Source organism: Cyprinodon tularosa, unplaced genomic scaffold, assembly GCF_016077235.1.
Source record: "Cyprinodon tularosa strain WSP-4 unplaced genomic scaffold, ASM1607723v1 ctg384, whole genome shotgun sequence".
Lineage (NCBI taxonomy): Eukaryota > Metazoa > Chordata > Actinopteri > Cyprinodontiformes > Cyprinodontidae > Cyprinodon > Cyprinodon tularosa.
In genome coordinates, this window is record NW_024039101.1 from 118,390 (window position 1) to 133,908 (window position 15,519).

Here is a 15,519-nt window from a genome sequence, read left to right on the forward strand (position 1 = left end):
ATCCTATACACTACTGTTTAGGCTCTAAAACGTTCTAAATGACTTCGTTTCGAGTAAATTCTGGATGCTACCCACTCAGGACACTTGGATTACATTGGACGAGCAGTATGGAGGAATATTGACAAGTTTTTGTTGACTTTTGTGGACCTTTCTGTCTCGGGCGCCATAGACCTCCATTATTTGAATGTCAGCAGACAGCAAGAAGTCTCCCAGATCTCCAGATGCATTTGAGATATCAAAAAAGTACTCCAGAGTGTTGTTCAGCATGGAGGTGAGTAGAAAATGAAGGCTAATCATGTTTTGGGTGTACTATTCCTTTAAAGGTTCAATTTGGACCGAACTGCTCCTCAGAGCTTCGCTTTCAGGGGCCTTGATGTTTTGGGTGGTTGAGCTGCACTGATGATCCACCCAAACTGTCCCATCCACTGCCATGTACACATGTTGGGGGGCAGGTGCTCTAGTAGGGAAGAAGCAGTGCCTAATCGCCTATTTTAAATCATTAGCCAGATTCTGTCTGATAAATATCTTTGATAAATAGGGGTGTAAATAATAATAATAGTTTTGTATCGATGCATCGATACGACAGCCGCCGATCCAAAGCATCGACACGTCCGCAAGAGTTTTCTTTTTCCTCCGGTCTATTTTCATCCATTTGCTCCTGGACGTCATTTGGACTCCCGTGCTGCGGTGGCGCTAAACCTATTTTGCCCTCCTACCTCGCTTCTGTAAACCACTACCCTCTTCCCACTCAATTCTTTCATGTGAAAATACATGGAAACTATAGACAAGGCAGACATGGCGGAGGAAAACAAAGATAATCTATTCTTGAGTCGTTGGGTCAGGAAAATTGATACTGAATGGAATCGCCCTGATGGGTGTGATTTACACGCCTATTGATAATGTTAAAAACTCGGTTTCCGCAGGTCATTAAAGTCATTGAATTAATTTTTAAATTAAGGCCTTAATTGGCATTACATTCATTGAATGTGATTATCTTGGCATTTAAAAGTTTATAAAAACAAGTGTTGCACCGATACCAGTATCGGGCGGGGCCCCGATCCAGCACTAAAATGGTGGTATCGGTATCGAGTACCAACAAATAGGACACCAATACCATTTAGAGAGCCAAAAGGTTATTGAACTATTGTCACCCGTTCCAGGTAGGCAATAAAAAGTTCTACTGGATTCACTTTGTATTAGTCTGTTTCCTGCTTCCCAAAGGCAGGCAGCAGCTTGACAAAGCCATGATGGCAATTATTTTACATCCAAGCAGTATGCAGTTCTTCATTTATACACACATCAATTTCAACAGGTGGTATCGGCCAATACTGCACAGCCAGGTATCGGTTATCGGTATCTGGCCCAAAAAGTGGCAGTGCTGCAACACTAATGAAAACAATTCCATCAGATATATTATGTCCGATAAAAATGGTCCCGCTTATTTGTGCGGAACAGCTTCCGGTTCATGGTAAAGTCGTATGTTCGGAAAAGAAACTCAAGGTGGAGAAAAAGCTAGAGAATGGGGAAAAGGAACATTTCAACAAAAGTGGCTTGAACACAAGGTTATCGGGCCTGTTTATAGTAAAGATGATGAAGAATTTTGCCTTGTTTCACACACACACACACACACACACACATATATATATATATATATTTATATATATATATATATATTTATATTTATATGAGTCATGGGTACTTGTTGAAGGGCATTAAAAATATTAAGTTAGAGCAACTCCTTCCTGTATAAACCCTGACACAGTATAATGAAACATTAGTGTCTGTGAAGTAATGAACCATCTCAAAACATTCAGTTTTGGTGGGGGATGAGGCGAGAGAGGTAGGTTTGTCCTGCAAAAGTATAAAAGTTAGCGTTTTCTGTATAAGTTTTTAAATCCAGAAATGGGCCACACACTAAAGCTACACTGTTAAAAAGAAAGGAATCATCATTATGGCACTCCTTTTGATCAGCGTAAAACGGCAGGTGTTCTAGTTTATATCTGTGCACCTCCCTGCTCCCATCCTCCTAAAGCCTGTTTGATTCTGATGGGTCACTGTAAGGTTGTCTGCCTGTAGTCTGCAGACTGACTGTAATGAGAGTAATGCATGACTGAGACCGCTGTCTTTATTTTATAGGTCATCATCTTTGTATGACGGGTTGTTCCAGCTTTGTCTTCATCATTCATTCAGCATTTTCATCATTTTTTCTTCAGTAAGTATTCTTGTTTTCCACTCAGCATCCATCCACACAAAAAAAGGTAGTTTCTGATCATTAGATCATTCATTTATGGAGTCTGGATTTCATTTGTGCCATGACACCCAGAATAATCCAAACATATAGGTCAAACGCAAACATTTTACCTCATATCACATTTTATTATCATCATTCTTTTAACTAAAGCTACTTGGGGGAGAAAGGACAGCAGGTTTGATCCAGCCAGTAGCTGTCTCTAAGGAGTTTGCATCTTCTCCCTGCAAAGGTATACGTTTCCTGCAGAACTCCAGCTTTTTATTTTTGGACCAAACGTAAAGTAATTTAAAGGAAAAGTCCGGTCAGCAAGGAATAATCAATGGGTCATTATAACTAAAATTAATATGTTGAATTTATGAATTTAGCGTTAATCAGTAAATAAATAAAAACAATAATTATCGTCATGATCACTGAGTCTGGGAGCGGCCATTTTCGCCCAAATATAGTAACACCTCACTGCTGACATCTTCTGGTAGTGGTGTCACGGTCAGTAGTCTAGTTGAAAAAAAAAAGAAGGGAGATGATGGAATTATTTATTATTTTTGGAAGCATACATAGCCTAATCAATATAGTCTTTCAATCTAAAGCACTATGCATGATATGGAACCACCTACTGTCACTGCCCCTACATAGTGAGCACTGCTGTTGCTTCAGTGCTCATTATGTAGGGGCGGCAACAGCAGTGCTCACTATGTAGGGGCAGCGACAGCAGGGGGTTCCATGTGACAGTGACAGCAGTGACATTAGATGGTTCCATATCATGCATAGTTAGCACGGCTGTCGCTGCCGCTACATAGTTAGCACGGCTGTCGCTGCCCCTACATAGTTATCACGGCTGTCGCTGCCCCTACATAGTTAGAACTGCTGTTGCTGCCCCTACATAGTTAGCACGGCTGTCGCTGCCCCTGCATAGTTAGCATTAGCTATCGCTGCCCCTAAATAGTTAGCATTAACTATCGCTTCCTCTGCATGGTTAGCATTGGCTATCATAGCCCCTACATAGTTAGCATGGCTGTCACTGCCCCTACAGAGTTAGCATGGCTATCACTGCCCCTACATAGTTAACATGGCTATCATAGCCCCTACATAGTTAGCATTGGCCATCACAGCCCCTACATAGTTAGCATGGCTATCTCAGCCCCTACATAGTTAGCATGGCTATCACAGCCCCTACATAGTTAGCATGGCTATCACTAACCCTACATAGTTAACATGGCTATCACAGCCCCTACATAGTTAACATTGGCCATCACAGCCCCTACATAGTTAGCATGGCTATCACAGCCCCTACATAGTTAACATTGGCCATCACAGCCCCTACATAGTTAGCATGGCCATCACAGCCCCTACATAGGCATTGGCCATCACAGCCCCTACATAGGCATTGGCCATCACAGCCCCTACATAGGCATTGGCCATCACAGCCCCTACATAGTTAGCATTGGCCATCACAGCCCCTACATAGTTAGCATTGGCCATCACAGCCCCTACATAGTTAGCATGGCTGTCACAGCCCCTACATAGTTAGCATTGGCCATCACAGCCCCTACATAGTTAGCATGGCTATCACTGCCCCTACATAGTTAACATGGCTATCACAGCCCCTACATAGTTAACATTGGCCATCACAGCCCCTACATAGTTAGCATTGGCCATCACAGCCCCTACATAGTTAGCATGGCTATCACTGCCCCTACATAGTTAACATGGCTATCACAGCCCCTACATAGTTAACATTGGCCATCACAGCCCCTACATAGTTAGCATGGCTATCACAGCCCCTACATAGGCATTGGCCATCACAGCCCCTACATAGTTAACATTGGCCATCACAGCCCCTACATAGTTAGCATGGCCATCACAGCCCCTACATAGTTAGCATGGCTATCACTGCCCCTACATAGTTAACATGGCTATCACAGCCCCTACATAGTTAACATTGGCCATCACAGCCCCTACATAGTTAGCATTGGCCATCACAGCCCCTACATAGTTAGCATGGCTATCACTGCCCCTACATAGTTAACATGGCTATCACTGCCCCTACATAGTTAGCATGGCTAGCCCTGCCCCTACATAGTTAACATGGCTATCACAGCCCCTACATAGTTAACATTGGCCATCACAGCCCCTACATAGTTAGCATGGCTATCACAGCCCCTACATAGGCATTGGCCATCACAGCCCCTACATAGGCATTGGCCATCACAGCCCCTACATAGTTAGCATTGGCCATCACAGCCCCTACATAGTTAACATGGCTATCACAGCCCCTACATAGTTAACATTGGCCATCACAGCCCCTACATAGTTAGCATGGCTATCACAGCCCCTACATAGGCATTGGCCATCACAGCCCCTACATAGGCATTGGCCATCACAGCCCCTACATAGTTAGCATTGGCCATCACAGCCCCTACATAGTTAGCATTGGCCATCACAGCCCCTACATAGTTAGCATTGGCCATCACAGCCCCTACATAGTTAGCATGGCTGTCACAGCCCCTACATAGTTAGCATTGGCCATCACAGCCCCTACATAGTTAGCATGGCTATCACTGCCCCTACATAGTTAACATGGCTATCACAGCCCCTACATAGTTAACATTGGCCATCACAGCCCCTACATAGTTAGCATTGGCCATCACAGCCCCTACATAGTTAGCATGGCTATCACTGCCCCTACATAGTTAACATGGCTATCACAGCCCCTACATAGTTAACATTGGCCATCACAGCCCCTACATAGTTAGCATGGCTATCACAGCCCCTACATAGGCATTGGCCATCACAGCCCCTACATAGTTAACATTGGCCATCACAGCCCCTACATAGTTAGCATGGCCATCACAGCCCCTACATAGTTAGCATGGCTATCACTGCCCCTACATAGTTAACATGGCTATCACAGCCCCTACATAGTTAACATTGGCCATCACAGCCCCTACATAGTTAGCATTGGCCATCACAGCCCCTACATAGTTAGCATGGCTATCACTGCCCCTACATAGTTAACATGGCTATCACTGCCCCTACATAGTTAGCATGGCTAGCCCTGCCCCTACATAGTTAACATGGCTATCACAGCCCCTACATAGTTAACATTGGCCATCACAGCCCCTACATGGTTAGCATGGCTATCACAGCCCCTACATAGGCATTGGCCATCACAGCCCCTACATAGGCATTGGCCATCACAGCCCCTACATAGGCATTGGCCATCACAGCCCCTACATAGTTAGCATTGGCCATCACAGCCCCTACATAGTTAGCATGGCTGTCACAGCCCCTACATAGTTAGCATGGCTATCACAGCCCCTACATAGTTAGCATGGCTATCACTGCCCCTACATAGTTAACATGGCTATCACTGCCCCTACATAGTTAGCATGGCTAGCCCTGCCCCTACATAGGCATTGGCCATCACAGCCCCTACATAGTTAACATTGGCCATCACAGCCCCTACATAGTTAGCATGGCCATCACAGCCCCTACATAGTTAGCATGGCTATCACTGCCCCTACATAGTTAACATGGCTATCACAGCCCCTACATAGTTAACATTGGCCATCACAGCCCCTACATAGTTAGCATTGGCCATCACAGCCCCTACATAGTTAGCATTGGCCATCACAGCCCCTACATAGTTAGCATGGCTATCACTGCCCCTACATAGTTAACATGGCTATCACTGCCCCTACATAGTTAGCATGGCTAGCCCTGCCCCTACATAGTTAACATGGCTATCACAGCCCCTACATAGTTAGCATGGCCATCACAGCCCCTACATAGGCATTGGCCATCACAGCCCCTACATAGGCATTGGCCATCACAGCCCCTACATAGGCATTGGCCATCACAGCCCCTACATAGTTAGCATTGGCCATCACAGCCCCTACATAGTTAGCATTGGCCATCACAGCCCCTACATAGTTAGCATGGCTGTCACAGCCCCTACATAGTTAGCATTGGCCATCACAGCCCCTACATAGTTAGCATGGCTATCACTGCCCCTACATAGTTAACATGGCTATCACAGCCCCTACATAGTTAACATTGGCCATCACAGCCCCTACATAGTTAGCATTGGCCATCACAGCCCCTACATAGTTAGCATGGCTATCACTGCCCCTACATAGTTAACATGGCTATCACAGCCCCTACATAGTTAACATTGGCCATCACAGCCCCTACATAGTTAGTATGGCTATCACAGCCCCTACATAGGCATTGGCCATCACAGCCCCTACATAGTTAACATTGGCCATCACAGCCCCTACATAGTTAGCATGGCCATCACAGCCCCTACATAGTTAGCATGGCTATCACTGCCCCTACATAGTTAACATGGCTATCACAGCCCCTACATAGTTAACATTGGCCATCACAGCCCCTACATAGTTAGCATTGGCCATCACAGCCCCTACATAGTTAGCATGGCTATCACTGCCCCTACATAGTTAACATGGCTATCACTGCCCCTACATAGTTAGCATGGCTAGCCCTGCCCCTACATAGTTAACATGGCTATCACAGCCCCTACATAGTTAACATTGGCCATCACAGCCCCTACATAGTTAGCATGGCTATCACAGCCCCTACATAGGCATTGGCCATCACAGCCCCTACATAGGCATTGGCCATCACAGCCCCTACATAGTTAGCATTGGCCATCACAGCCCCTACATAGTTAGCATTGGCCATCACAGCCCCTACATAGTTAGCATTGGCCATCACAGCCCCTACATAGTTAGCATGGCTATCACTGCCCCTACATAGTTAACATGGCTATCACAGCCCCTACATAGTTAACATTGGCCATCACAGCCCCTACATAGTTAGCATTGGCCATCACAGCCCCTACATAGTTAGCATTGGCCATCACAGCCCCTACATAGTTAGCATGGCTATCACTGCCCCTACATAGTTAACATGGCTATCACAGCCCCTACATAGTTAACATTGGCCATCACAGCCCCTACATAGTTAGCATGGCTATCACAGCCCCTACATAGGCATTGGCCATCACAGCCCCTACATAGTTAACATTGGCCATCACAGCCCCTACATAGTTAGCATTGGCCATCACAGCCCCTACATAGTTAGCATGGCTATCACTGCCCCTACATAGTTAACATGGCTATCACTGCCCCTACATAGTTAGCATGGCTAGCCCTGCCCCTACATAGTTAACATGGCTATCACAGCCCCTACATAGTTAACATTGGCCATCACAGCCCCTACATAGTTAGCATGGCTATCACAGCCCCTACATAGTTAGCATGGCTATCACTGCCCCTACATAGTTAGGGACTAATTTCCCACTGTGATCAGCTTCATAGTCATAGTAGGACACTTCTTTGATTGTAGAAATTTTACACATTCAGTAATAAAGTGTCTCAGGTGTGGTATGGGGGTACGCTGAATATGACCGGACTTTTCCTTTAAGCTCCTCGGGTCGACGGTACTTTAACATGAAATGGAAACGGAGCCGCCATTGAAACAGTCTCCATATAAGTGCTACATTTTAGGTTTTCTGCTTTGGTAGTTCAAGATTTATAGTTGAAGTTAAAGAAATAGAGTAAACAACAACGTTTTGTCTTAACTCAGCAACAACGAATGAATGAACATACAGAACAATATTCAGCGGGTGCGGCTTGATTTCCAAATTCAAGGAGATGGAATGGAGAACCCCCTGCATGAAAAGATCAGGAGAATGATAAATAGAATTGTAAATAGATATAGTTTTTTCTATTTCTTATATTTGATTTACTGTCAAAAAAGAGTTCATACTGTGTTAACCATGACAAATTTTAAAGAAAATGTAAACATTTTTATTGCTTTTGTTCTGAAAACAATGTCAAATTTAAATTTCCATCCAAAATTATGCAGTCATTTTCTCATGTATTTTTGAGAGATATAGGAATTAAAATTAGAATCTGCAGCTTAAATATTTTTGAATAAATAAATATAAAATGCCAGAGTAGCTGAAAGACAGAGCCTAGACAGGTCACCGTCCACTAACAGATTCTGCAGAGTGGGAGAATAGAGATAAAATCAAGCAGAATGATGAAAAAGGGTCCCTATGTCCTCCAGCAGTCTAAGCCTATAGCAGCATAACTATAGAGATAGCTCAGGATAACCTGAGCCACTCTAACTATAAGCTTTATCAAAGAGGAAAGTTTTAAGCCTAGCCTTAAAAGTAGACATGGTGTCTGCCTGATGAATCCCTGACTAGTGTGTGCCTTCCCACCTTTGAAAGCAGAGTCACATTCAGAACATTTTCCCTTGCTAAAAAACACAATTGTTATATATAGAGTCACTAATCAGATTACATTAGTGCTTATAAATTTGATTATTGGGTTTTTCTTCCAAGATTTTCAAGTAACCCTTTTACAATAGAATGGTAAACGGTATAGAAACTATCATTTGTTTCTATACTGTAGTGACATCAGCAAACCTTCTGAAGCCTAATGCTGCGTTGACACCTGACGCAGCTGGCGTGACAGAAGCGGTGAGTTTACATGCAAAGTCAATGGTTGACACGCGTATAGGCGCAGCAAAAGGTCTCGCAGCGCGTTTTGAGCAGCAGGTGCAGCTGAAGCAGAGCGTCGGGCGCGTTTAAGCATGTGACGCGTGTGACGCACTGCTGCTCGAGATGGAAAAATTGAATTTTTGCTGCTCGACGCGCCGCGTCAACCAATCAGAGAAGCTGATCTGGGAGCTGGCAGGGAGAGAGACACATCGCTGATGATACAGAGCGCTGTGATCCCTCCTCTAAAACAGTTTATTGACGTATAAATTAACTTAAAATGCAGAAATCTTTCGGCAGAATATGTTCGCTTTTATTATCCTGCTGCCTGCAGTTTGGATTATTTAGATGAAAAACACCTACCAGCTGCTGCTGCGAGGAGGCGACCCGGCCAGAGGCTGCTGATGAAGGGATTCCTACTGTCGGCGCACCGCTGGTATGTGGGGGTCTGAGCGGCTCCGACAAAAAAAATATTGGAAGGCAGGATGATAATCTGAATGAACTGACTGCACTGATTATGTTTTCAGGTGTATTTTCTCACTTAAAAACATATTAAAACTACTTTATTCCCACTGATCACAGCAAATATAGCTGCAAGGCAGAGAAAGGATAGTGAAGCTCCGCCCAACGCGTGTTAGACACACTTTTGCACCGCGCAGCCAGAGCAGCAAAGCTGCTTCAGCTGCGCGTCAGAACTAACTGGTACAAGCAGTAAAAATGAAGCAGCAGACGCGATTTTGCTGCGTCTGGTGTGAACGTAGCATAAAATAAGTCTTTCTTTTCCTTTGAGCGTTTTTCTGCTCGCTGATCAATCATATTTATTTGCAAAATTCAGTTCTGATCATGCATTGCAATTAAGGGTGCAGGGATACTGCACGTCCAAAAACCACACGTAGGAGTCAGGGACGAGAGGTGGCGCTGGTTGGACTCTTGAATCTGGAAGAAGAAGAAGATGAACGCCCTCGTTTAAACATGCGCAGTGCTCGAGGTTCTGGTAAATCTGCTTCAACAGCAGGATTTACCCACCAGCACCTCAGGAGGGCCGACTGAATTTCAAACACCTTATGACCGGACCTTACAATTCCTGATCGGGAGGTGGTCATGAGACGCTAATCACCCCTCGTTACCCCCTGTACACTACACGATGCAGGACGCACCATGAGGCTGAAACTCGGCCCGATGAAAAATATTCTCTAACAACTTGAGAATTGGCCCGAAAAGGGCAAAACATTGTAGTGTATGCCCAGCTTTACGTGTTCCGCATGCGCAGTGGATGACGTAATGATGTCAGAAGCGAGCGTGCTCCGAGTTTATGGAAGTAAACATGGATGCTAGCGCTGCTGTTTGAAAATAAAGACTGCTCTCTGCATTATCGTCCAGCATGGTTTTTCTTCCTGTTGCTGCATAGCGAGACAGAATAGGGACCTTTGTTGAATATTAATGTCACTAATATCGCATTTGAAAAGATGAGATTCGTATCAGGTTCAGGAGCACAGAGCCAAGTGGCCTGGGTCGCATTGGAAAAACTTGGATCTATGTTGTTCTAAATGTCATGAAAAGATCAGATACAGGTCACATATGGGTAAAAAAATCAGATTTGCGGACCTTTTGCTCAAAACCTTGTTCAGGTCCCACCTGAACCTGGTTCATGCTCCACAACTGCTTTATTGGTACTGGGTTCTTCAGCTTGACAGGTTTAAAGAGTCAATGCTTTTTCTGTCACTGATGCATTTTTCTGTTGTAATTTCTTTAGGTACGATAGTACCATGAAGAGTGGAGGAAAGGCTAAGATGCCACCTGCAGAGGAGGTCACTAGCAAAAGACCAAAACGCAAATGCCTGCAGTGGCACCCCCTTCTTTCAAAGAAGGCCTCTGAATTCTCTGAGGGAGAAGAGGAGGAAGATGAAGAGGAGCTGGGGAAGGTAAGAGTAAGAGGCTTCATGTTTGGGCAAAACACAAAAACTTTTTGTGTAGCAGCATTGCTTTAGCAGCTACAATGGTTTCAACATTGTAGCTGCTAAAGGTTTAGGTTTAGGTGCTCTAGGTTTCAACTAGAGAGGTAGAGTGGCTGTGCAGCTGACATCAGCCAATCACCCGTTTGTCTTCATATTACCTTGAAAGCAGCAACAAAATCACGGTGATCTTGGTGTACTGCCGTCCCTGCCCTGAAGGAACGGGCATCTCATTTTATTGCTAACCTGAAACCCAGGAAAAGGCAAGATGGACGGCTGCCATTAAGAGACAGAGCCGCTCTCATGCAAAGTTCTCTTTGCTGTTTCAGGAGCGTGCAGAGAAAGCATCAGTGCATCTATATTTGAAGGAAAAAACCTCTTCAGACTTAGTAATATTTACTGATAATTTGCTTCTGAAGCGTAGGACAGGGGCGGAGCCAGATCGGGGGTCAGGGACTTAGCCAATCATTGGCCACCCATACCATTTTCTTCCCTCTAATACAGATGGTGGCAGCAGCAATACCCTGAAGTGGAATATTCAAAACTTTTTTTGTGGTTAATTATATACATCAATATACTAACATCAAAGATAATCACATAATTCATGCTCTTTTTACAGCTAGATTTTGAGTTACATGGGCTAAAGAGAAAATGATGTGTCTCAGCAAGTCATCTACGAGTCTTCAGTAAAAACATGGATAAATAAACATTTTAATAATAAAAACATATCAATTAATCAATTTATGTACAGGGTTTCCGCAGGTCATTAAAATTCATTAAATTATTATTTTTTATTGATTTATTGATTAAATTTGATAATCGTGGCAATAAAATCCTTCGTAAAAGAAGCTTGAGGCGCAGAAAAGGTAGAGAACGGGGAAAAATGCAAATCTGAACCAAAGTGGCGGGAAAACAAGGAACTTTGGACATGGCTGCAGCCTGTCCAGGGTGAAGATGATGGATTTTGCCGTGTATATATATATATATGTATGTATGTATGTATGCATGAGTATATATATATACTCATACATACATACATACTTAAGTCATGGGTACTTGTTCATGGCATTAAGATTATTTCTAAGAGCATTAAAGGAGCATTAAAAAAGCATTAAATAAGAGTTACTCATTCATGTACAAACCCTGATGTAGATATTAGTGCTTGTAAATATAAATTTTGTCTGGAATGTTTATTGATCCAAGTAGGAAAGTAATGACAATAAAAAAAGAAGATTTACGCCCCAGAAGTCAAAACTCAAAGAGTTTTATAAACTATACCTTTTATCTAGAAATTATGGGCATTTAAATATATGCGTCTATTTGTTAGGAAAAGCTGTAGGAAAGTAGAGTTTGTCATTTTTTTTTTTTAGAAAGTACGGATGTTTTGCTCATTATTTTCCTGTTGGAACAGTGTAGACTGACCCTGAGGTTCTGGTGCCTATCCGCTCTCCATCTCCCCTCAGTGTACATTGCTTATTGCATGGCCACCCTTATAAACATTTTGTGGTTACGCCTCTGGCGTAGTGGCTAAGTACGTCTTTTCCAAAAGTTTTTTAATGCTACATTTAGACTGCAAGCAGCAGCAGCTAGTTTACATTCAAAGTCAATGGTTGACGCGCATCATAAGGCCCTGCAGTACGCCTGAGCAGTTGAATCAGTGCCTCACGAGCTTCTGAGCATCTGACGCGCTGCTGCTGGAGGCTTCTGCCTCATTTCATGGGCATCACACTACCGTGCGTTATGCGTAAGTTAGGCTGTCGTTGGACATAAGTTCTGGACTCTTTATGAATACTCTATGCATACGCCCAAACTTGAAAAAATCCATAGGAAGTTAAGCGTATGCCAGCGTTTTAGGAGATTCTGGGTGTGACCTAAGCAAATTATCAATAAATATCACCAACTAAGGATCAAGATGTTTTTGCCTCCTAATATAAACGCATCATTTTCCAATGATTTACCGTCCAACTTTCTTCTAGAAGAATCTGTTTCTTCCAGCTGAAAAAAAAAACTGGAAAAATCCTGGGGAAAAAAAAGTGTTTTTTTTCCCCAGGATTTTTCCAGTTTTTTTTCTATCCAGAAGAAACTTCCAACCCTGCATCTCTTGCAGCGTTATTACGGAGCACGCAGGAGTTTTTATATCGTCCAGAAACAGACAGCGGTCATATGACTTTATGAGGCGTAGAAGGAGGTCGAGGGATTTCTTTAGCCAGGCTCTTTGTAATCATGCAGACCACCAGAAGCTTATTCTCCATTGATGTTTGTGAATGTGTTAAAAAGCAGTGCAGTGAGGACCAGAACCCCCCAGTGCAGAGCGTTAGGTCCACAGAGGAAGCTGAGGAGGACTCCAGCGAGCAGCGGGCACGTCGACCTATGAATGCCTTCCTCCTCTTCTGCAAACGCCATCGCTCCCTGGTGAGACAGGAGCATCCTCGTCTAGACAACCGGGGGGCCACCAAAATCCTGGCCGACTGGTGGGCCGTGCTGGAGCCCAAGGAGAAGCAGAAGTACACCGATATGGCCAAGGAGGTAAGGCACCATTATTGCAGCGTGAGTAATTTCTGATGGTGACTAACATTGATAACAGGGAAGGTTTCTTCATAGTGGTTGGTGGAAATTGGATGTGACTAACTGGATGTGCTCTCTTCATCCTCTGACATGGGAGCTGGCTCAGAGCTCGTCTCCCTGGCTGTGTGTTTCCTGGACGGGGCCGCCTGTGGAGCTGGTTGACAGTTGCCTTTTGTATCTATGCTTTTTTTTCTATGTCTGCTTCTGTCTCCTTGAACCCCAGTCGGCCTCAGCAGATGGCCGCTCACACTGAGCCTGGTTCTACTGGAGGTTTCTTCCTGTTCAAAGGGAGTTTCTCCTCTCCACTGTTGCTACAAACTGAATTGGATAGAATATAATTTATTTAGGGGCCCCCACCCCCAGAAGGTTCAATTCAGTATATTCCTATAGCGCCAATTCACAACACATCATCTAAACATCTAAACAGAGATTTTACAATTTAATCAGATCATCCAGTCAAATTGATTAAAAGTTTTCTATCTAAACCAGTTGATTGCATCGACTCATTTACTCTTCAGCAATCCCTCACACTAAGCATGCTTGTAGCGAGCGACAGTGGAGAGGAAAAACTCCCTTTGAACAGGAAGAAACCTCCAGCAGAACCAGGCTCAGTGTGAGCGGCCATCTGCTGAGGCCCACTGGGGTTCAAGGAGACAGAAGCAGACATAGAAAAAGAAGCATAGATACAAAAGGTAACTGTCAACCAGCTCCACAAACTAAACTGTACGTAATTTATTCTTTATGGTACGCCAGCATTCATAACATGTAGGCGAATGGATTGTTTTGTAACTGTTTTGGAATGACTATGACCTGGATGACTGAGAATCTTCACCTTTTCATCTTTTTTTTTTAAGCGTATGGCGATCTCCTTTTAAATAGTTTTTATTTTGTACATGACTAAAGGGATACACACCTGTTGAGATAGTTTAAAGTCTATTCTTCAAACAGCATATGTTTTGAAAATGCTGGTCTGACAGAACACCGCTCGCCTCTTGGGGGTTTTCCCCCTCTGTTGATGGCGACTGGACTTAGATGTTAGCATTTCTCAGGTATGTGTTACAAACTGCAGACACCAGAATAATAAAATCTAAAATATTTTTCCAGCAGGTTATGAGATTTGAAGTTAATTTAGGCAATAATAAACTGCTTCAGAAGATTGATCAAAGCGCTCTGCATCAGCAGTTCTGTGTCTGTCTCACTGCCAGCTTCCAGATCAGCTTCTCTGATTGGTTGATGCAGCGCGTCCAGCAGCTAAACTTATATTCTTCCAACTCCAGCAGCTGCTGCTTTTGCAGCTCATGAGGCGCCGCTGCTGCTGCTGCTGCTGCTCTAGACGCGCTGCAGGATGTTTAGGCTACATTCACAGCAGCCTGAAGAGACCCTAATCCGATTTTGTTTTTACCCATGTGCGACCTGGATCCGATCTTTTCATGACAGTCTAAACAACACAAATCTGAATTTTTCCAATGCGACCCAGGCCACTCGGCTCTGTGGTCCTGAATCCGATACGAATCCGATCTTTTCAAACGCGACCTGTGTCTGGTCCGGCCAGGTTGCATTCTTCTGACCTAAACGTCATTAAAATTCAACAAAGGTCACTATTCTACTATCTACTAGAGATCACATACATGTCACATATATATATATTGCAATGTAAACTGCAAAGCAAAAAAATCGTATTTCTCAATAAATCGGTATTAAGCATTAAGCCCTGTAGCGTGCACGTAGCCTTTGATGTGCGTCAACCATTGACTTTACATGTAAACCCTCTGCTTCTGCTGCTCAAAGTACATTAGATGTGAATGCAGCATTAGGATTCCTCTTTCTATTGCCACTAAAATTAAAACTTTTATATCTTGCTGAATAGTAAGTAGAGAAGAACAGCCTGAAAACAAACCTTTCTGTAAAATATGTGGAAAAAGTCTATTTCCGAAGGCAAGCTGCAAAATATCAAAATGAAGACATTTCTGTTTCTTCTTTTTTATTGTTTTAAAATGCAATACATCAGCTCCAGTCACAGAAATGCAGTTTACCTTTTTTTTTTTTCATAAAGCATATAGGAACACGGTCATATATACACATAGAAACAAGAACCAAGAGAGAGAACAAAACAAAAAAAATCCAGAACAATAACACTCTGAAAAAGCTTCCTGGATGGGAAGCGAAACTTCTTCAAACTTGGAAACGGAGTCCAGGGGATTGTTGTTGGTTTTTTTTAC

At 43.6% G+C, this 15,519-nt stretch overlaps 1 protein-coding gene across 5 annotated transcripts in view; it reads left to right on the plus strand.

Moving 5' to 3' along the window:
• LOC119791204 (HMG box transcription factor BBX) overlaps positions 1-15,519 on the plus strand; it is a 38,792-nt gene that overhangs the window by 7,406 nt on the left and 15,867 nt on the right. For 3 of the 5 annotated variants that reach the window (XM_038297169.1, XM_038297168.1, XM_038297171.1), the window contains exons 2-4: positions 2,137-2,212; positions 10,537-10,705; positions 13,013-13,261. In XM_038297169.1, the coding sequence (XP_038153097.1) occupies positions 2,151-2,212; positions 10,537-10,705; positions 13,013-13,261 (480 nt within the window). In that variant the 5' untranslated portion in view covers positions 2,137-2,150. The remainder of the gene's footprint in view (positions 1-2,136; positions 2,213-10,536; positions 10,706-13,012; positions 13,262-15,519) is intronic. The other 2 variants (XM_038297170.1, XM_038297172.1) reach the window with 2 other exon arrangements.